At 42.0% G+C, this 21793-nt stretch overlaps 1 protein-coding gene across 2 annotated transcripts; it reads left to right on the top strand.

Moving 5' to 3' along the window:
• The first annotated feature begins 257 nt into the window (after positions 1–257).
• Positions 258–20888, top strand: LOC105023525 (zinc finger and BTB domain-containing protein 7C). Of its 2 annotated transcripts, none has more exons than XM_010892790.5 (3): positions 258–562; positions 17160–18538; positions 19287–20888. In XM_010892790.5, the coding sequence occupies exons 2-3, from the start codon at positions 17184–17186 to the stop codon at positions 19930–19932; spliced, it is 2001 nt and encodes a 666-aa protein (XP_010891092.2). In that variant the 5' UTR covers positions 258–562; positions 17160–17183; the 3' UTR covers positions 19933–20888. The 2 variants fall into 2 exon arrangements, with proteins under 2 accessions (XP_010891092.2, XP_010891094.2); XM_010892792.5 differs by lacking the exon at positions 258–562 and adding an exon at positions 11096–11885.
• The last annotated feature ends 905 nt before the right edge of the window (positions 20889–21793 follow it).

Raw genomic sequence — 21793 nt, 5'->3', positions numbered from 1 at the left:
TTGACGGCCTGACATTTTTGTTAATGCTCCAGCACCAGCCATAAAAACATTTTAATAATAAATCTCAGTTCTAACCGAAGTTCCACAACCCAAATCTCACAACCTCAAAACCAGTTCTAGTCCCGGCCCAAGCATCATGCAGGTACTGCTTGAGCCCAAGCCAAGAAGCCGGTTAGTTTGCAGGCTTGGCCTGTTGGTGCGTCATTCCCCTCCCCTCAGCAAAGCACAGGTGGACGTTTGGGGAATGCTGCCAAAATACTTTTGGTTTAAGAGGGAGGGAGGGGTGTTGGTTGTTGGGTGGGTGTGCACTTTTGTTATGTTTTTTTTATGCAACAGTTTGGTGGTACGGTTGATTTTCCTCTACCTCTTGAATCAGCGACACACCTTCTGTGCAAACTTGAAGCTCTCTTCGGTCTTCTCTTTTCTACCCCCCCCCATTCTCTGTCTTTCTCACTTTCACATGCCTGCCACAGAGGACAGGACTCTGCTTCCTGACAGTCAGGGACCGAGAGCAGGGTGAGAAGAAGAAACTGAAATTAAAAACGTGTGTCTGTGTTAAAAGGTTAGTAACATCTTTTTCTCTTTCAGTTGTCTTTTTTTTGCTCCCACTTGGGTCTCAGGTTGTTTTTTTTCCTCCCTTCATGATCATTTTTACAGACTCTTTAGTAAAAATGTTGGAGTGTCCTGCATCTTAATACTGTCTGTCATGTTTGGTATACCTTCCAGGGTTTGTAATATACGCTTTAGATTATAGGGTTGGCAGTGCATGCTTCACACGCCTACTGGGCTGATTTACAGTACTATGTGACTATCAAGTCACCGCTCCATTCCTACACATTGAGGGGAACAAGCTTTCAACTGTTTCCTCAGCGGCATTCTTTAGTGAAAGCGTGGCTTGGATAGACTTGGATAACAGTGTCCCTTTCCTCCACTAGAAATCCAACTTTATTGAGGATGATGAATGTAGTCAAATGACGATGAGTTGTTGAATGGATTGGAACCCACCAACTCTGGCAGTATGTACTCTGTTTATTTACAGTATGCAACGTTGTAGTAATTAGACCATGAAATCATGCACAGGCATTTGCTTGTGGTAATTTGATGATTTGGCATGACAATGACGTTTCCTTTTTGTCTTTTCACTTCCTCCAGTGCATCAGCAATGTAATACTTAAAAAAAAAACATCCAACAACGCATCAATATAGAGAAACCAATTTGAAATGATCTATTCAAAATGTTATTGCAGGAAAAATATATGACTGGAAATACATACATAAAATAAATGCAGAGATTCTACATAAAAGTTAACCATTTTATATCAACAACCTTTACATTATTCAAGAATGTCATTTCCCAGAAACAGCAACTATCAAACTGGCTCTGAATGGCACAGCCCAGAGATATCAATATATGATTTTATCATGAATGGATCAAAAGAGAGCTTTCACATTCCATGCAGATTAGCAAAAAATGGAAAAGGTCCACACTCGGAGACATGTCAAATAACGACTCAATGACTGATATATGATTAGCAGGAACAGGTTTAAGAGCTAGAGGTTACACTAGCAGACCCTGCCAATAGTGAAAGTGTGTGTGTGTGTGTGTGTGCGCATGCCTGTGTATGAGAGGGGTTATATAGGGATAGCCAACCTGTACTACCACACCTCTGTATATTGAATATAACTACCAGGGCTGTCTTTCTAGTCACTTTGACTACACCGTTTATCTTAGTTGAACTTGATCCCAGAGGTTCTTTTGTCATGACATGCTGGATACTTTTACATTGGTGTGTTCACAAACATCTCTGGAGTGGCCACCCCCTGTATTTACACAGCTTGTGTGGTGTGTGGGAATGCATGAAGCAGGCAGCACAGTACAAAGCCGGTGCACATCTACACTTTAGTGATAATGCAGACATCACACATTGTAACTGTCAAACCTCTTACTCTTTCCTGGCAGCCTGTCAATCAAAATCATATTTGTTTTACTGTTGGATAGTCTCTTCATGTTCAGACAGTAATATGGATGCTGTATTTGGCGCATACTAGTTGTATGGTACATTGTTCAAAATAACCCAGACGGAGTTCTGTCGCTTGGAATGTATTCAATTGTGAATTATTACACAGGAAGTGTTTAGAAAACAGAAGTGCGCTGAAATACGCAAATTGGTTCATCAATCTGAGTATTTGTGTTTTTAAGAGAGCTGTGAATGTTTTCTTTTGGAGGTTTCAGTGCACATTACAGCATCAAAATACTAAAAAGTGTTTGGGTTAATGTCTCTCATACAATCAAATTGTAAATAATGTATATTCTTAATATAAAATAAAGATGAATGCCTATGCATACTTATTTTTGATGGATTTAGACAACAGATCTTAAATTCTTATTGGAATGTTTTATTGGAATATATATCAGCCATAAGATTATGACCACTGACAGGTGAAGTGAATAACACTGATAGTCTTGTTATCATAGCACCTGTCAGTGGGTGGGCTATATTAGGCAGCAAGTGAACATTCTGTCCTCAAAGTTGATGTGTTAGAAGTTTGTTGTGTATGGGGCTGCGTAGCCGCAGACCAGTCAGGGTGCCCAGGCTGATACCTGTCCTCTGCCGAAAGCGCCTACAATGGGCATGTGAGCATCAGAACTGGACAGCGGAGAAATGGAAGAAGGTGGCCTGGTCTGATGAATCATGTTTTATTTAAAATCACGTGGGTGGTCAGGTGTGTGTGCGTCACTTACCTAGAGAACACATGGCACCAGGATGCACTAGGGGAAGGATGCAAGCCGGCAGAGGCAGTGTGATGCTTTGGCAATGTTCTGCTGGGAAACCTTGGGTCCTGCCATTCATGTGGATGTTACTTTGACACGTACTACCTACCTGAGCATTGTTGCAGACCATGTGCCACCTTTCATGGCAACAGTATTCCATGATGGCCTTGGCCTCTTTCAGCAGGATGATGCGCCCTGCCACAAAGCAAAACATTTTCAGGAATGGTTTGAGGAATACAACAATGAGTTCAAGTTGTTGATTTGGCCTCCAAATTCCCCAGATCTCAGTCTAATTAAGCATCTGTGGGATGTGCTGGACAAACAAGTCCAATCCATGGAGGTCCCACATCACAACTTACAGGACTTAAAGGATCTGCTGCTAACGTCTTGGTACCAGATACCACAGCACACCTTCAGAGGTCTAGTGGAGTCCATGGTTTGACGGGTCAGGGCTGTTTTGGTGGCAAAAGGGGGACCGGCACAATATTAGGCATGTGGACATAATGTTATGTCTGATTGGTGTATTTAAAAAATGGCTATATTATTTTTATTATTTAAAGAAGAAAAATCAAATCAAATAGAGTTAACACATTCCTCAAAACAAATATCAGTAAAAAAAAAGTGATTGACTGAAATCAATGGAAGGCTGTGGTTCTTGACTTGAGAGGATTGTGGGTAATTTTCCCTTAGAATTTTTGAATCTGTAACACACTGTTGTATGTACACTGATCAGCCAAAACATTATGATCATGTGCCTAATATGCTAATGGTCATATGAGAGGTGAAAGGGTGAACGTGTGTTGCCAAAACAGCTCCAACCCACCAAGGCATGGACTCCACAAGACCCCTGAAGGTGCTCTGTGCTGTCTGGCACCAAGACATTAGCAGCAAATCCTTTAAGTGCTGTAAGTTGCAACGTGGAGCCGCCATGGATCAGACTAGTTGGTCCTGCACATTCAAATTGAATCTGGGGAATTTGGAGGCCAGGGCAGCGCCATGTTCCTCAAAACCTTCCTGAACAACGTGTGCAGTGTGGCAGGGCGCATTATCCCACTGAAAGAGGCCACTGCCATAAGGGAATACCGTTGCCACTAGGGTGTACCTAGTCTGCAACAGTGTTTAAGTAGGTGGCACATTTCAAATTCACATCCACATGAATGCCCAAGGTTTCCCAGCAGAACATTAGACCAGAGCATCACACTCCCACCACCAGCTTGTCGTGTTCCCACAGTGCATTCTGTTGCCATCACTTCCCTAGGTAAATGGCGCACACATTCATGGCCGCCTAGAAGAAAAATGAACTTATTTGGACCAGGCAACCTTCGTCCAGTTCTGACCTTCGTGTGCCCATTGTAGGTGCTTTCGTCGGTGGACAGGCCCCATACGCAGCAGGGTGTGATGCACTGTGTGTTGTGACACCTACTTCCTGTAACCATCATTAATGTGTTCTGTGACTGCCAAGTAGAAGTTTTGTCTGTTCGGACCAGATGGGCTAGCCTTGCCCTCGTGCATCAATGAGCCTTGAGCACCCAATACTCTTTTGCTGGTTTGTGGTTTGTCCCTCTTCGTATAACTGTCGGTAGGTACTCACCACTGCTGATCGGGAGCCTCCCACAAGCCTTACCATTTATGGCCAAAACAATTTGGCCTTTGTCAAAGACACACAGGTCATTACTCCTGCCCATTTCTCCTGTATCCAACACGACATGTGGCCTTGTTAGGAGATGATCAATGTTATTCACTTCAACTGGGAGTGGTCATAATGTTTTGGCTCATCGGTGTATGTTTGAAGAACAGTTCAGAACAATTAGTATTATGGAAGCTTGTTGTTCCACAAAGTTAATGGATCATGGTATATGCAATTAGTTAGGCAACATGATGTTAAATGATGAGAAAACAAATGTCCATATTAAATGGTAGACGTCTACACAAGTAGAACGCCTAGATAATGCTGGTGGAATAAGCACTGACCAAATGATGAGTGGCTCCGGCAAATGGGTTTCAAAACACAAGTTAAGGTTTCTTTTCATTGAAATTGGTGGCAACTCAGTTGACACAGTTTTTTGGGGTTAGGAATCAATTAATGTAACAGTACAGGATAAAAGCAGTGCAGCATGGGAAGGCAGGCAGGCCACTGTCCCATATCTGCAGTTGGTGAGTGTGTGATCGTGAGCGTGTGTGAGTGCTATCCTCCTACTCCTCCGCAGCGTGGACACAGGTTGTGTTGTGTGTGAGTAAGCAGCCATCGCAGAGCAGAGCAGCTGACTAGAGGGTGGGAGGAGGCTTGAAGAGGGTTTCGTGGGTGAGAGGCCCAATCCCTGCCAAAAAAGCAAGTTTGGGGGATTTGTGTACTTAGTGTTGCTCACGAATAAATGCCTTCCTCTAACCGCCATTGCACACCCCAAGGTCTCACTCTCCCTTTATTTCACCCTCGTTCCTTCTTTTTCTTTCCCTTTTGAGGTCTTTCAATATCTCATACACACACCAAAAAACACACACGCAAACACGTTTAGTGATAAGGGGCATCACAGCAGATAAACGTCTATATCACACGTTTTTCACAGGCACCACATTGGTGATGGATGAGGTGAGGGTTGCACTAAGAATTGAAAGCAGTTTGAGTACCTCAGCGGGTAAATACAAGAAAACATATTTCTTATAATCGTTATTGGACACAAACACACACACACACACAAACCCACACACATACACTGTCCTTTCTCTTTCTATCTCTTACTTATGGACAACTCTGAACCAAGATTGTCTTTGCAGTATGATAACAATAATCCTAATGACTTTGAATTTTATTAGTTTTTAAAAGGATTTCCATTTGACCTAACTAGAATTTCAAAGTGTACTACCTCAAACACTAACATTCTTCAACATTTTCTTTATTGTCTCAAACATCAAGCATTCTGTATCTGACATTGTAGTGATAGTCCTTGAGAAAAAGAAGGTAATGTAGGTGTTTCCTGTGTGGCCAAGCGAGCTCATCAAAAAATAGTCCTGGTAACCACTGGCAACCCCTTGAGCAGAGCTTACTTTCCACCTTGCCTCTCCAAACCTCCCTCCCTCCACTAAATGACACAAATACCTTCACAGGCACGACATTCAGACATGAATTAACAGGAACCAAAGTAAAGGATGAAAACAGCAGCCAGTGTAAAGGTGAAGATTAGAAACATTGGTTTCTTTTTTTGTCTTCTCTGGGGACAGAACAGAAAAGAGAAGACAAGCTACATTAAAATGCATCATTTCGTAATGTCTTTCAAAGATTTGGGTTGAAGAAGTGGGTCCGCCCACCTGTGCGATGCTGGGAGGGGATAGTAGTTTAAAGAAGACATGCGTGTGTGGGCTGTAGCGTGCTGTACTTCAGAAGGCATTGATCCGCCCACCCAAACCCAGACTCAGAGCAGCTCGTGTGGTTCATAAAAGCAATTTACTGTACATTCCCATGCTCAGACAGGACATCTTTGCATATCTAAAGGAAGACATGGCGGTGTACATCAAAACGTTCCACACGATGGCTGACCATTATACTGTAAAGTGATTGACCTAAATCACCCCAAGGCTTATTATGTCCATGCTTGTTTTGGAGAGGTGTTGGGTTGGTGGGGGATGTCTGTGCATGTCTATTCATACTGTACTTTTGTGTCTGTCAATCTTTCAGTGGATGTTTGTGTGTGTGTGTGTGTGTCTCATCTGTCTGTGTGTACCTGTTTCTGTGTGTGTGTGTGTACCTTGGTGTGACAGGCATCTGTCTCCCCTGCCCTGCAGCCTAGCTGCTTTTAATTAGGAGGTGCAAGAGAGCCCGAGGGCAGGCAGAGACTCCCCACTCCCTCTGCTCCTCTCCTCCACCTCCCCTCCTTTCCCTCCCTCAGCCAGGCCTCCCTGTCGTTATCACCAGCAGCGCCAGGAGATGTCCTCACTCAGACCCACACACACACAGACACACACACACACACACGTAGAGTTCCATACTACTGCGAGCACCTGTGAAATATTTAACCAAAGTAGTGCTATCTCTTTCTGGCTGACTAAACTTGACTGTATCCTTTGAATAAATGCTGTCTTACAGCATGTCTCTCCGCAGAATTTTCTCAAACTGGACGTACGAGCCAGCGCCTCCCCTCTGGCCTGAAGCCTCCTGTCCAGATTAGGATGTATAGAAACAGACAAAACATGAGGAAGACAAAGCGGGAATAGATAGAGTCTATCGGCAAAACTAAAACGAGACAAAAACGTCAACGAGACTGAATAGGGGGCTGCTTAGAGGTGAGCTTTCATTATGACCTTGCCGTGTGTGTGGGTGTGTGGATGTGTGTGAGCGTGGGTGTGTGTGAGCGTGGGTGTGTCTGTATGCGTGTCTGTCTCTGCCTCGGTGTCCTTGAAAGAGGTTTTTGAAGGAGGTCTGGCTGGCTGCTGCGAGATGAGAGCGGGTCTATCTACATAATAGCTGGCAGAGCTTAGCTGTGGAAGTGCCTCCCCTACCATGGCCCTGTCTGTTTTCCCACAGCTACCTTGTCCTCCAGACAACAAGAAGCATAGCACAGTAGGCTGGGGAGTGAGGTTTGTTACCAGGTGGGTGGATGGGGCGGGGGATGGTCAAATGGTCAGCATCACAGTTGGGCTGCTATTCCCCACTGAAAGAAATAGCAAAGAGCAATGGAACTGCATGAATCTGCAGGCCCTGGTGGTTTACCTCTAGCAGTTATCAAACAATTTCCCCTTTGACCCATACGGGGCAAACGGAAAACATGGGGCCTCTGAGCGATGTCGGCAGTTTAAAGGGCTTGTCTTCTTTAAGATGCCGTCGATTGCCGTTGTGTTCGCACTGTATTCAACTTTCAGACAGATCGGCGCCAGTCACCGTGCCAGTTTGCCAGCCCCTCCTGATGGGTAAAAAGACAGGGAGCCGATCTGTCGCTGAGGGCTGAGTTCTCTTGCTGGGCTGCCATGCTGTGAACTCAGCGGGTAGCTGCAAACAGGTACTCCAGTGCCTAACACTTAGTCAGACCCAGTCTCTAGCCTCCTGCTCCTGTGCTGGGTGAGAACAGACTGCACGAAGAACCCTCAAAGATGAGTCCAAACGAGAGGAACCAGTAATTATTAACCCGTTACAGCAGAAGAAGTTGTTTGGTGCGAGAACTGTAGAGCAAGTTGACATTTTGATAGCGTCAGGATTCTATCTGTCGCTGAAAGATTGTCATTGAAATGATTCATCACAACTAAAGGGAATCGTAGAATTAAGCAGCAGTCGTATAGTGTTTGGGTTTTTTCGGAACTGATCATTTTGTTCCTAATTTTGCAAGTGTTCGCTTTTTTCAAACTTTCGAAGGCAGTGGAGCTCCTTGTTCTATAATTTTTTTTCTCTCTTATTCGAGCAGTTGACCTATTAGCTGGTATTATATTATGGTACATGCACATTTATTCGTAATATTGAAATCCGACACTTCTGAAAATATAGTATAGTCTCTAAAATGTATTTAAACAAACCTCAGATTGTTACAATAATAACTTGAGTTGTTATAAGCATTTAAGTAGCAGTCTAGAATATAGAACATTTGATCTATGTGTGATCATGATGATTAAATATATCTATGAAAGACAGTGAAACTGACAGTCTTTTTTTTACAATACCAGACAAAGTGTTTAGATAAACAGACATAGGCTGAGATTGCTCCTTGGTCTGGCTGGTCTGCTTGCATTTAGTGGCCTGTTGATGCATACCAAGCTCCATCGCTGTATGCCTAAAAAAACAGGAAGGCTGTGGTCTCGCTAAATACTCTGGAGAGCAAGTCAATCTTATTACAAGAATGTGAGGAAATTGATGAGCAGCCAATTATTAAACATAACCTATGTTAACCCTTAAAATAATACAATCATTTATGTTAAACATGTTAGAACTGTCAAGTTTAGATTTGGCAAGAATATTTTGGGGAAGTTGATTTGATCTTACCAATATAGGCCTGTTTATCAAGAAATGTGTTTTTATGCCAAATGTCAGAAATTAAACAATTGTGTTTTCTAAGAAATGACAAAATGTTATTATATGCTGTGCATTACATAAAAAGCAGCAGTATTGATGTCAAGCAAAAAATATCCAGTATCCCAATGGGCTGGTCTATTGGTAACAGAAGCTATACTGTCACAGTAGTTCCCTGCATAGCACACTACACAGAACTGCTGGCTCGCCTCTGAAGCTAAGCTGGGTTAGTCCTGTTTGGTCCCCCGTTGGGAGACCAGATGCTCCAGGAAGTGATGTGGACTAAGAGGCACTTTTCATCCCTGGTCAAAAAGTGAAATATTAATGCATGAGGGCAATGATGGGGATATTGCCCTGTCTAAGTGGCGTTTGTTTAGATGGGACATTAAATGGCTGGTTACTGTAACCCCTTTGTTTTAACCTTGATGTCCTGTTTCCATTTCCATCTTTCCTCTTGAATAATTTTCGTGATAGCTACCAAATCCTCTCCAGCTTCCAGTTGGCTCATTAATCCTCTCACTTCCCCCTGCAACCAAAAAGTTGTACTATACTTACTAAATGTATGCCATAAAGTCTGTAAATCAATCTTGTGAGTAGCGTCAGCTAAATGACCTAAAACCAAAGGTAACGTGTAATTGTAAAACAGGGGATTTGAAAGAAGCAGGAATGAAATATTTATATAGTTCTGTTAGACATGGCTGTGATTAAAATATTAAAAAGATTAAGTTCAATTAGTAGATACCATAGACATTAAGCAATAAGCAATAATTCACAGCATAACAATAAATCATTCTAATAACACCTAGAAAACCTGCTTCCTTTGCTGTCTCACATTGTCATTGTCTAAACGTTAATACGTGTGGCCCACCCCTTTGAGTAAAAGGTTTTTAGTTTGGTTTTCTCAGTGCTTCCATCTCTCTTTCTAACTCTCTCACCCACCTATCAAAGTCCTCCTTCCAGACAGATCATTTCCCTTTCTAAATTGAAGAGGAGGGCAACCACATCTTTTCTCTCTGTTTCTTTTTCCTGTTCTATGTAAACACCCGGGTCTAAGGAGGTTGTCCTCGACCTCTACATAAAGAGGGAGCAGTAGAATACACTCCCACTGCTCTGCCCTCTGACTCAGAAGAAATTGTCAGCTCTCCTCACTGATCCTTTTAACCTCCTAAGTTGTGAGTTTTAATCCAATATAGGAAGTCATATACTTGATTAGATACTTATAACAATAGATATCTACTGTCAATAGGCTTGTTTCTATTTTGGATTTAGTCATGTAATAATAAATACAATAAAAAAACAAAAGAAAGCAGATCATACACAAAAAAGAAAAAGCAACAAAAGTAGCAGGGACAATTGGCACACACCTGTCCTAAAAACCATACAGTGTAAAGAGGAATGTTTTTTGGAAGACAGGATCTTTTAGGGGTTTTATCATTTCAAGCTCAGGGGGAATTTCTGAACGTTCCCTAAAGAACCCTTTGAAAGAATTATTTGAAAAAAGTTTTAATTGTTGCTGAAAAGACCTTTAGAAGATTCTGTTGTTCAGTATTTTTGAGATGGGAGGCTCTTCAAATGGATCTTCAAGGAACCATTAAAAGTAGATATTTTAAATAATTTCCTTGGAAAACATATACTGTGGTGGTTCTGCCATCTTCAACGGAACAGCCCTTAAGGATTCAAAAATATATGTTTTCTTTTTAGGCTGTAAACTGTTGATATCATACAATGGCAAATATGTGCAGCATGGATATCAGTATTCATTTATTAAATTGGAATATTATTCAAGTGATTCAGCAAAACATGTATTGGGACAGTATTGAAAAAGAAATCCATTCATGGGAAAGATGCAGCAGAATTCGACTAGACTTGAAACAACAGGAAACAGACAGGTTGTTAAAGAACCGAGTGGAGAGCTGCTCCAGATTATGAACTCAGATTTGAAAGTCTCTCTCAAAACCCACGCTGAATAGACTTCCTGGTAAAACAGCTACAGTAAATGAACACAATTTCCTATATTGGGACAGTTCAGGATTTTGTCAGTGAGGCCCTTAATCTACTGTACTTCCCGAGAGTGAGATTAACTTGTGGATACCTCTTTTATGTCTCTTTAAGCATCAACATCATGTTAAAAATTTAAATCTAGGCCATTCAAGATCTGAAACATCACAATGAAAACTGAAATATGTTTTATTTTACACTGCTGAAAACAACAGTTTAGACCTACTTTTAGTTTCAAGATGGTCTAATATGGATTTAGACGGGCAATTCAGGTGTGCTGCTGGTCCAAATCGAGTAATGCTGGTTTGAAGCTGGTTAAGTTAGTAGATCAGCTGAAACCATCATGAAAGTGGTCAAAACCTAACGTAAGCTGGACAGCAGAAAAACATGCTCCAAACAAATTCTTTCAGGAGGCCACATTGCAGTAAACGATTAAAACAACTGAAGTTCAGCACCTCAAACTAACCACTTAGGAAATTTGAGTAGTGGATATCAAAGATGAACAACACTTTCATTTTCTTCTTCTTCTATTCCCGTAAACAACCCCTGGCAGTTTCACTCCATCCCTCCTTGCTGAAATTCTAAAATTTTATTTTGTCGGGCTCTAAATCAGAGGGTGTCTGAGCCATGAGCTTATTACATAGCGTGCTTACTTGTGTTGTGGAGGAGGGCCGGGGGTATTATTATCTTCCAGCTACCCACCCTGCTATAAAACCTAGCGGTGCGACATCCCCATATTGCAGAAGTGCTGCTCTGCTCTCCTTCCCTACAGCAAATCTGACAAGCCTGCCTTCTCCCTGTCTGCCTGCTTCTCCCTCTCTCTTTCTCTCTCACTCCACTCTGCTATTGCGTTGCTCACCAGCCTGTTTAAGCTTGACAGAGGGACACACATGCTCATCTCTTCAGTCCGGAGTTCCACGGTTCCACTCCACCAGCAATTCCTCGTCTTTGTATTGGTGCGGGGAGCGTTGGATATTCCCTGGATTTTTTTTGTGAATGGGCAGCCGATGTGAGTTGATCATGAATGGACTGAGTGACAGGCAACTGGGGATTCACTACTATGAAGCGGCAATGTGACAGGTCACCGGACACCACTGTAGACTCGGAATAATAAACTCAAAAGGCAAGGTAGGATTGTTCAGAATTCTCCTGAGTTGGGGCATGTTGCTGCTAAACACCATTGTTTTTTTTTGTTGTTGACAAGTTGTATGTAAGTTTGTGTCATGGTGTGTCAGCTTAGTGGCCACAGTATAAAGTTGTGTACCTGTTCAGTGTGTGTTTGTGGTAGTTTGCGAATGCGTTGCTCTGTATTTTAGCTTCTAGTAGTCATTGGTGCTGTATCGCTTCCAGGTGCAACACTGACAGACTCTGCTCAGTTTGTGGATACAGTAATTTGATGACTCATGTAATTATTTGGGTAGCACCATGAGACGCCGTCTCGGGAAAATTAAGGTGCCAAGACCATGTTCACCATAAAAATGTGGAGATAACATGATCCTCGGCATCGCTGTAATGTATTTTACTGTAGTATTTTTTTTTTAAATAGTGTTTTTTGCTCAAGCTTTTTGAATGATTGTGTTGAAGCTTAAAGTATTTAGTTGGTAGTTATAACAGAGAATATGTATTTAATCTGCTAAATATGAGTTAAAAGAAATAAGAAAATCAGAAGTAACAGAATATTTGAGGTATAAGCATTTAAATATAAAACAATATAATTTAACATATCAAATAATGAACTTGGTGAACTGGTTCTGATGCAATTTAGAAAAGTTCATAATTTTGAACTAAATTCAGGTTGGAAAGTTCAGGGACTGAAAACCTTTTTGAGGGTGAGGGGTGTAGACGAATATGGTTTATGACTCTCTTATTGTTGGCTTATGAAACTATTGCTTCATGTGCTTACAGAATATAAGGATTAGACCGATTTCCCAACAGTGGCTTGTTATCTAGCACAAATACATTGGAGGCGCTGTGTATCTTTATATATTATATCATATATGTTGACTGTGCCCACATCTGCCCTGTGGTTGAATCCCTCATGAGATAAATGTTGTTAATTTGTCATGAATAACTAAATTGCACATCATGAGGAGAGATTGTAAGTTTGGTAAAAGTTGTTATCAAAAAGAAGCACTTTGTCCTTAAAACGACCAACTATAATCAATCAAAAGCATAGGTGGTCTAAATTGATTTAATTGAAAATGAAAAACAGCACATTCATAAGAAAAAAAAATCTAAATAATATATACATATATATATTATTATATATGTGTGTGTGTATATATATATATATATGTGTGTGTATATATATATATATATATATACACATACATATTTGCATATTTATTGATACATATATACATATATATATACACATACCTATATAAATATATAAATATAATAACAGTCAAAAGTTTGGACGCACATAATCTTCATAATGTGTAAAAATTATGAACCTTTTATAAAGATGACATTAAGTGTTACCAGAAGGGAATCAATAATGGAATGTTCCAGTAAAAGACTGACCTCTGAGACCTAATAAACAACCAAAACAAAAGCTACTGTCTGAGCCAGATAATGATGAGAACCTTCAGGCTCACCTGGAGGCTCAGTGGATAGCCCACTAATAAACAAAATCTAGGATTGGCCTTTATTCAAATAAACAATGATTCCCTTATACAGGTCCAATGCGCTTTTAATTGACCATAAAATCACACCATTGGAAATAGCAACTTTAACAGACACTAATAATTATAAAAAATATTGAGAAAGTGCATCTGCATACAATAAGTAAGCTGCGTCAAGCTGTATGTCCTAATATACAGTATGCAACTGATATATATATATATTTGTCTCACACAACAATTCACTGTCACATGAATAATCCTCCCCTATTTTAATTAGTATTTCGATATCTTTATAATGTAGCACACTGTAGCACACCCAATTAAGCTTGCATTAACATTCAATGCCATTTTCTTTCAAATGTGAGACTTCAGAAAGAAAGGGGGTAGGATTTCCCTCAGTTGATGAGATGGGCTGCACATATCAATTTATAGAGTCAAGCTGTGGGTGTTTTGACATCTATCTAATTCTTAACAACAGACAGTTAATTAATTGCCAATTGCTTAGTCAGTGTAGATTAGTCAAAACAAGCGTTTCCCCAGAGACAGTGGGGTGGTGTTTCCCCCCCATAACCAACTTATTTTAAAGAGAAGAGTTAAGTTTCACTCTGAATGCCAATTTCACTGAACAGTTAATGTACATATCAATATTTCCCCAGACAGTGGAGCTCGGGGGCCCTTGGCGGCCCTTAGTGGTCCCAGAGTTACTAATCAGATGTGGTGTTTGGGAGCTTGGGGATGGAGTCAGAGAGCTTACTGTTTGCCCTCTAGTTAGCCTTTGTCTGGCCCTTGGGAGGCCGTAATGATGACACCGCCTGCCACAGGACTGGAGGCGAGTGAGGACACCGTGTCACCGGTGGTGACACAAACTTCAGGTGGGCGAGTGGTGGAGAGCAGATAGATAGCAAACGCCATAAGGTCGGGGCAAAAGAGCCGTGAAGAAAGCGGCCATCTTTGTAATTTCTGGCTAACATTCTTCCAGTTCGCAGTTTCTCTAAAAGCGCCCAGATTAAGGTTTGCCCTTCTCACTCATTATCAATGATGGGCAGTACTGTGTAAGTTGTAATTTGTCAAACCGCGACAGTGTTTCAAAAAACATAGTTGTTTTTAATTGTTGTCTTGTCATTATCTGGGCCTGTTTTACAAAAGCAGAGTGGAACAGCTTTGATATGGTCTATGTAGTAAAAGCACAGGATCAAAGCCGTCTTGCCATTGGCTGAGAGGCTGAACAGGGAGAGACCGCCCTAGAAAAACGCACAAAATGAAGGGGTTATCAGGCCCTTTGACAAAGGTTTACAAGTGAAGTCCCCACCCTTTAGAGGGAGGAAGGGGTGGGGGTTAAGGGAGGCATTGTGTGATGAAACAGTTATCCATCTAGGACCTTGCGGTGGGAAAGCTTTGCCCCCCTCCCTTTTCTTCACCCGTCTTCCTCCTCACCTCACCCCTCCGCCCCTCTCTGTCCATGTGGCACATCCTCTTCAGATCCTCAACGGTACATGGTAATTAGCCCTGGTGTGTTGCTGTTAGCTAGCACAGGAGAAAGAGACTGACAGAGAGATGGAAAAAGAGTGAAGAATAGAGAGAGAGGGAAAGAGACAGAAAAGGGAAGAGAGACAGTGTGGGAGAAAGAAAGGGAGAGTTTGCTACGTTTCTCTCTCTGGTCAAAAACAGGTGCACTATATAGTGAGTAGGCTGTCATTTAGGACACTTGAAGCCAAACCGCTGCCTCCCTGCCGGTCCTCTCTGACCCCCCTCTCATCCCATTTGTTGTTCTAAGGTTTGCACCAATTGTTTAACTTGGCTGCATTTTCCAGGGAGGGGCTCCTGGTTCTTCACAGCGCTGGTGTTTGTGCAACCTGTTGGGGAACTTTTAGGGACATCTGATCCCTTTTTTTCTCCCTTACTTGCTCCCTTTCACTCTCCTTGTCTCTCCTTGTCTCTCTCTTACCTCTCTCTCTCTCTCGCTATCTCACACTAAAGATCCGTCTTCAGACTGTTCGCTCTGCGGAATGAACTCTGGGGGTTACTGCAAAAACGTCTGGTGAAGTCAAAGCCCTGAGGCCCTAACCCCAGTTGACAGAGACCATCCTTCTGTCTCCTGTCTTTCTATTGTCCCAGAGCTGTCCTTTGACATTGCACCCAATGCCTTATAGACACCTTGTAGAGCACCTACAGAACGTCCCTTGTGCCAATGTCAGCTGCTTTAAAGAATAACAGTAATACAGTTATGGAGATGAAAGATATGTTAGTCCCCAATAATAATTTGTCTCTGTTAGGTCAAATCAGTGACAGTTCTGGTTAATATATAGGATATTCTTAGTGTAGCCTAGGAGTATCTCCTCTTAGTGTAAATATGAAAACTACAAGACATGTTTGACATAGCAATTTTGACTGGGGTGCAACACCTCTACCAAAGCAACACTTGTATAATAATCTAAATGGGTTTTGTAGGGCTTTTGTTCCAAGATGCCTGCCAACGTTATATTTCTCATCTGTAACCTAGGTCTTCTCGTCTATCTATAGGTACCTTCCACTGCATCAAGATACACTATCTGTACGATAATCATAGCAACTGTTCCCTAGCAACAAGATTGAGAAGATTACACGTTTGATTGGTAACTGAGCACAATGTAACCTGGAAATTAGTTAAAGAGAAATTTTAGTTCTGGAGTGGGGATAAGTGTCCATACGAGAAATACATAGCTTATTTACCCTGTCTTCATCCTATAATAGAATCTATGGACCATTGGAACTCAGTTAACAATGTAGCTGTGGTAAGAAGCCATCTGAAAGTATCTGTCCACATGCCTGCTGTAACCACAGAGGAGCGGACAGCTAAGTTTAAGCTCTATTCATAGAAAGGGACATGAATGGGCAAAAAAACATTTTATCACTCACTGGAACCGTCTTAGAGAAAGGATATGTCTTCATTCATACCAATACAGGGAAAAAAACGAAAAGTTGTCCAAATAATATTTTTTCTCACTAATGTAATCTTTGCATTCTAAATGTATTTAAAAGTATAACCAATGTTCTTTATTTCGCTGTAGGGGAAAGTCAAACTCTCACTCTTAATTTATTCAAAAGACAGTTAATCTATCATCAACTGTGGTCTGTGCAGCTCTGCAGCTCTGCTATGTACTGTAAAGTGATTAGCTTTTTGTACTATTTTCTGAATCGACTTCCCTTGTGACAGACACTGGCAGAGTTTTATATTTTCAAAATACCTTTTGAAAGACTCTTTTTTACAAACTTACAATACTCTATATGTATTACTTAAGTTTTTCCAGTTAAAATGCTTTAAAAGATTAAATTTTTTACACTTCACCTTTATTATTCAGACTGACATACAGTGATTGGAATCAACTAAAGTAGAATTCCACATACCCTGTCGCAGTCAAACCATCTTTTATAGATGAATGAAAATGTTGATGTTAAATTGGGTTTGAATAAAAAAAAAAAATCAGTTTTTATGTATTTATTAGTTTATCCTGATACAGTAAAAAAAAAGCCTTACACCCAATGTAAGTTGTTTATCGGATGTGCACATACAGGTATCTGCCTGGTGCAAAAAAAAAGCGACAACAATTAGGGCCGGTTTCACAGACACAGAATAAGCCTTGTCTAGGACTAACACAACAAGCTCAATGGAGGTTTCTACTGAACTAGAATTGTTTGTCCTACACTAGGCTTAATCCATGACTGCAAAACCGACCCTTAATGTTAAAAAGGAAACACGTACTATTTAAAATAATTTGTTTCTTTCCATGTGTTTTAGACAGGTAGGAGTGAGAAGGAGAGGATGGCCCACAGCGAGGATGACCTGATCGGGATCCCATTCCCCAACCACAGTAGTGATGTCCTGTGCTGCCTCAACGAGCAGCGTCGCGCTGGTTTGCTATGCGATGTGGTCCTGATTGTTCGAGACCAGGAGTACCGCACACATCGCTCAGTTCTCGCCGCCTGTAGCCAGTACTTCAAGAAACTCTTCACTGTCGCTTCAGACAGAAGCGACCAGCACGGCGTGTATGAGATTGACTTTGTTGCGCCCGAATCGTTGACGGCCATCTTGGAGTTCGCCTACACATCCACACTGACTGTCACAGCATCCAATGTGAAGGAGATCCTGGAAGCCGCTCAGTTGCTGGAGATCCCCTGCATCATCAACGTTTGCCTGGAGATCATGGGCGCCGGCGAGGGGACCAGAGTCGAAGAAGAGGAGGAAGACGAGGAGGAGGAGGACGTAGATGAAGAGGACGAGGAGGACGAAATAGACGAGGAGGAGGAGGAGACCGAGGAGTCGAGGAAGGACGAGCAGGAGGACAACGAAGAGAACGCCAACGAGAAGTTGACAAGATCGTCGGAGAGTCAAGACCAGGTCGGTTCAGAGAGAGGAGCTGCCCCAAGTCCGCCCGGTACTTCGCGGTACCAGCAGCAGGATAGGAAGGGACGGGACAACGAGTCTCAGTGTGAAAAAACGCAGAGGGAGCATGAGAGCGTGGAGAGCCGAGCCCTCAAAGACTTTTCCATTGAGTCACTGCTACAGGAAGGGCTGTACCCTAAGATGCCGTCAGTTCTGGACAGGAGGAACAACTTCTCCCCGCTGTTCCCGGGCTTCTACCATCCCATGTGGGCTGCAGAGTTCCCAGGTTTCCCCCAACAAGTCCTGGACCCCAACAACATTCCCAGCCACCACACCCCGACATTCCGCCCCTCCTCCTATCCTGGTCAGCTGGACAACCGACCCCTCGACCTGGCTGTGAAGAGAGAGGTCATCAAGGAGGAGCTGAAGGAGGAAGTCCCACCCAGCATGCTCCACGGCGATTTCCTAAAAGACTTTGTGACCTCTGGCCTATCGGGCATGGGAGTCGGCATGGGAGTGGTCGGGCCTGAGGGGTCCCACCTCCACCTGGGCCAGATTAAAGACGAGGCAGATATTCGGTCCTACCTGAACTTCCTGAGTGCGTCGAGCCACTTGGGTGCGCTGTTCCCTCCCTGGCAGCTGGAGGAGGAGAGGAAAATGAAGCCCAAGGCCTCCCAGCAGTGCCCAATCTGCAACAAGGTGATCCAGGGAGCGGGGAAACTACCCAGGCACATGAGGACCCACACGGGAGAAAAGCCTTACATGTGCACTATCTGTGAGGTGCGCTTTACTAGGTACGTCAAATTCCAGGTTTCTCATGCCGTGATACTGTTGGTCTTATCTGACAGTGTCAGTGCTTTCCAAATTTCTCCTCTGGCCTCCACTGGTGTTTCATGTTTCGGTTTCAACCCTAATCTGGCACACGTGATTCAATTAGTCAAGGCTTTGATGATTAGTTGAAAATCAGATGTGCCAGTTTAGGAGATGAACCAAATAAATCTAAAACGAAAATGTTAACCACGTGGGAAATCCTGTAATCTTGCAAAAGCAAAGTGCTTTCCATTTCCGACTTTTTTTTAAAGGAAAAGTAAACTCTCAGTATATTTTACAGAGTGAAAACAGTGGGAGGTGAATGGAGACATTGGAAGGAGCCCACTGGGTATTGAACCCCGGTCCCCAGAGGGGAGCCGCATATGTGCATGAAACCACAGACCCACACCCAAAACAATTTTCATAGACAATACTTGTAGGCAGCAAACATGTAGAGCTCTTCAAAGGGCGACGTTATTAGACTAAGGAAACAGCCTGTTTTTGTGGTTCATGCAACTGATTGTTATCCTCTCATCTGAATGCCACTCGAGAGTTGATACCTAAAAGGTAGAACCTGGAAACCCCCTTAAAAGGTTTCTCATTTCCTGCCTACGTTTTAACACGCTATTTTAACCTTCTATTTAGTATCCCAAAGTATGCCTACCTACAATGCCGTAATCAATACATTACATCTTTCAAAGAACCATAACACCTTTTTTTTGCTGTTTCTAGGCAAGACAAACTAAAGATCCACATGCGGAAGCACACAGGCGAGCGGCCCTACATCTGTCTTCACTGTAACTCCAAGTTCGTCCACAACTACGACCTTAAGAATCACCTGCGTATCCACACTGGGGTGAGGCCATACCAATGCGAGCACTGCTACAAGAGCTTCACGCGTTCCGACCACCTGCACCGCCACATCAAGAGGCAGAGCTGCCGCGTCTCTCGCCCTCGACGAGGCCGCAAGCCGGCCGCATGGCGCTCTGCCAACAACTTCCTGCAGGGACACCCCGGCTCAGCTGGCCGCCGCGAGGACAGCAAGCCACTGGCCGAGAGGTCGGGGGGCTGCCGGCTACTGCCTCCATCCCATGATGGGGTTAAGGGTCGTGGCCTGGGCCTCGGGGGGAGAGAGAGGCTGGCCCTGGACTTGGACAGCGACAGCAGAGAGAGCAGGGAGGGTCGGGAGCCTGGGCCACGGTTAGACAGGAAGCACGTGGTAGATGAGACGGAAAGACAGAGGGGTGTGTTCACCTTTGCCCTGGCAAGGCCTGGAGAGGAAGTCCTCACCCACCCTCCATTTTACACTCCGACCCCTGACCCCTGGACCATGAGACTGGAAAACCACGCCCCACCCGTCCCTGAACCGGCCAACTGACCCTTCTAACAGATACCTAACTGACACTTCATTTAAGTTCATAGAACCATACGGAGAAAGTTCTCCAGTAGATTTTCCACCTGCTGTTTTGAGATAAAAAGGAAACAGCTGAGAAGAGTTCAAGCAATGGTTGTTTCCTAAAATCCCACTCTGCAAATAAAGAAACTGATAACATTTCTATATCAAAGCTCTTCATAAGCTACAAACAGATGCACCAATATTTGCAGACTAATTGCAGTGGTAATAAATAAGTACAAACCACAGAAGAACATTAAAACCTTGACAACAACAAAAAACTATTTTACTTGACTTAAAAATTTTTTTTGATCAATAACGTTTTTCACCCTTGTAAGGCCTTGTTCTCAGATTTTGTCTGCACTATTGTAAATATAAACAAATGTTTCAAAGAATTTTGCCGTACTTATATTGATCATTGCTGTATTATTTGTTTTTATAATTGATAACCCATCCAAAGATATGGAGTTTGACATTTCATAAACTTGAATAAGCCTTGTGTTTCATAAGGATGTTCCTTATGTTCTTTGTTTCTTCTAAAGACCAAGTTCTGTAAATACTTTCTGAGATTAATAGATTATTGCTTTAGCTTTGTCCTGCTGGTGATTTGATTGCTGCAGTAAGAAATTTAAAGGGATTGTACCCTATTTTCATATATGTTTATGATCTGATCTTTGTATAAATATTGTTATTCAGAATTGTTTGAATTGAAATGAAATGGGAATTATTTTCTTGCTATTTATGCATATTTAAATGAGCCTTGGCTTTATTTTGCAAATATGTTGTTTTATAAAGACACTAAATGTTGTACTCTGCTGGGTCTGGTTGTCTTTTTTTGTTTTGTTTTTGTCAGATAAAATTCTTGCTTAGAAATATATGGTTTGAATGCCATTTTAGAGAATATGCAATACGTATATTTGAATTGATATTAAAACCACTTTATCCATTAAAGCATACATTTGCTATCAAAAGTTTGTATATTTACCATGAAATAACTATAATTGGATGCCTTGACTGTAAAGATTTTACATACTTTTCCTACTGACATTGGATACAATTTTATTATGTCTTTGCAAAAAATTTTTATAATGGTGTCAAACCTGTTCTTCAAATGACCAAATTTATTTTAAACCAAATTGGCTAAATATGTAAACATACGAACATTACGAACTTTAGTAAATGTGTTTTACAACAGATCTTTATTTAATTTCTCTCTTTTTGAAGGTGTAAAAAATGTTTACCCCTCATCTTGCCTGTAGTTCTCTGTAATTGAGCAGTGAGGATGTTTGACTGTATTTCTTTTCAATTCCTCACATTTTCTCCCCTCGCTTCCTCCTCAAAACGCATTGGAGAAGAAGCATCGGTGCAAGCAATGGCCATTTCCATGTCAAAGTGAATTTCTCTATAATTAATTGGCTGATTCCTTCCCGGTGATCTGCTAGGAAGTGGGATCACATGACTTCAAGAGGGATCTGCAAGTGAAATTGCAAGTTCCAACTCACTGATTAAATTAGAATGGTAGATGCCTTCTATGGTGATGTCAATGCTAGGGTTTTTCTCCCAGTTAAGTCCTCTAACAATCTTTATTGGTAAGCAACTTCTGCCAATAAAATAGGAAAGAGGAATCACAAAAAAGGCTAGTGAAGTCAAGCAAAAAGTGACCAATAAAATTTGGTAGAGGTTTGGTTGAAATAAGTGTTCATAAACCATACCAGACACAACAATATGATTTACTCTCAAACTTTTCTAAATATCCAAATATATCTCCCGACTGCCCTCTACTGGCTAGTTGTCTATACTACAATTTCAACAAGCTGGTTCATGCTAGACCTATGTGATGCAATTT

Source organism: Esox lucius, chromosome 14, assembly GCF_011004845.1.
Source record: "Esox lucius isolate fEsoLuc1 chromosome 14, fEsoLuc1.pri, whole genome shotgun sequence".
NCBI lineage: Eukaryota > Metazoa > Chordata > Actinopteri > Esociformes > Esocidae > Esox > Esox lucius.
The sequence above is the reverse complement of the archived record's forward strand: the minus strand, read 5'-3'. Positions and strand labels throughout refer to the sequence as shown.

Coding starts and splice junctions, on each gene's coding strand:
- LOC105023525 (XM_010892790.5), top strand. CDS start 17,184: ATGGCCCACAGCGAGGATGACCTGATCGGGATCCCATTCCCCAACCAC. Junction 18,539..19,286: donor TGTGAGGTGCGCTTTACTAG/GTACGTCAAATT, acceptor TGCTGTTTCTAG/GCAAGACAAACTAAAGATCC.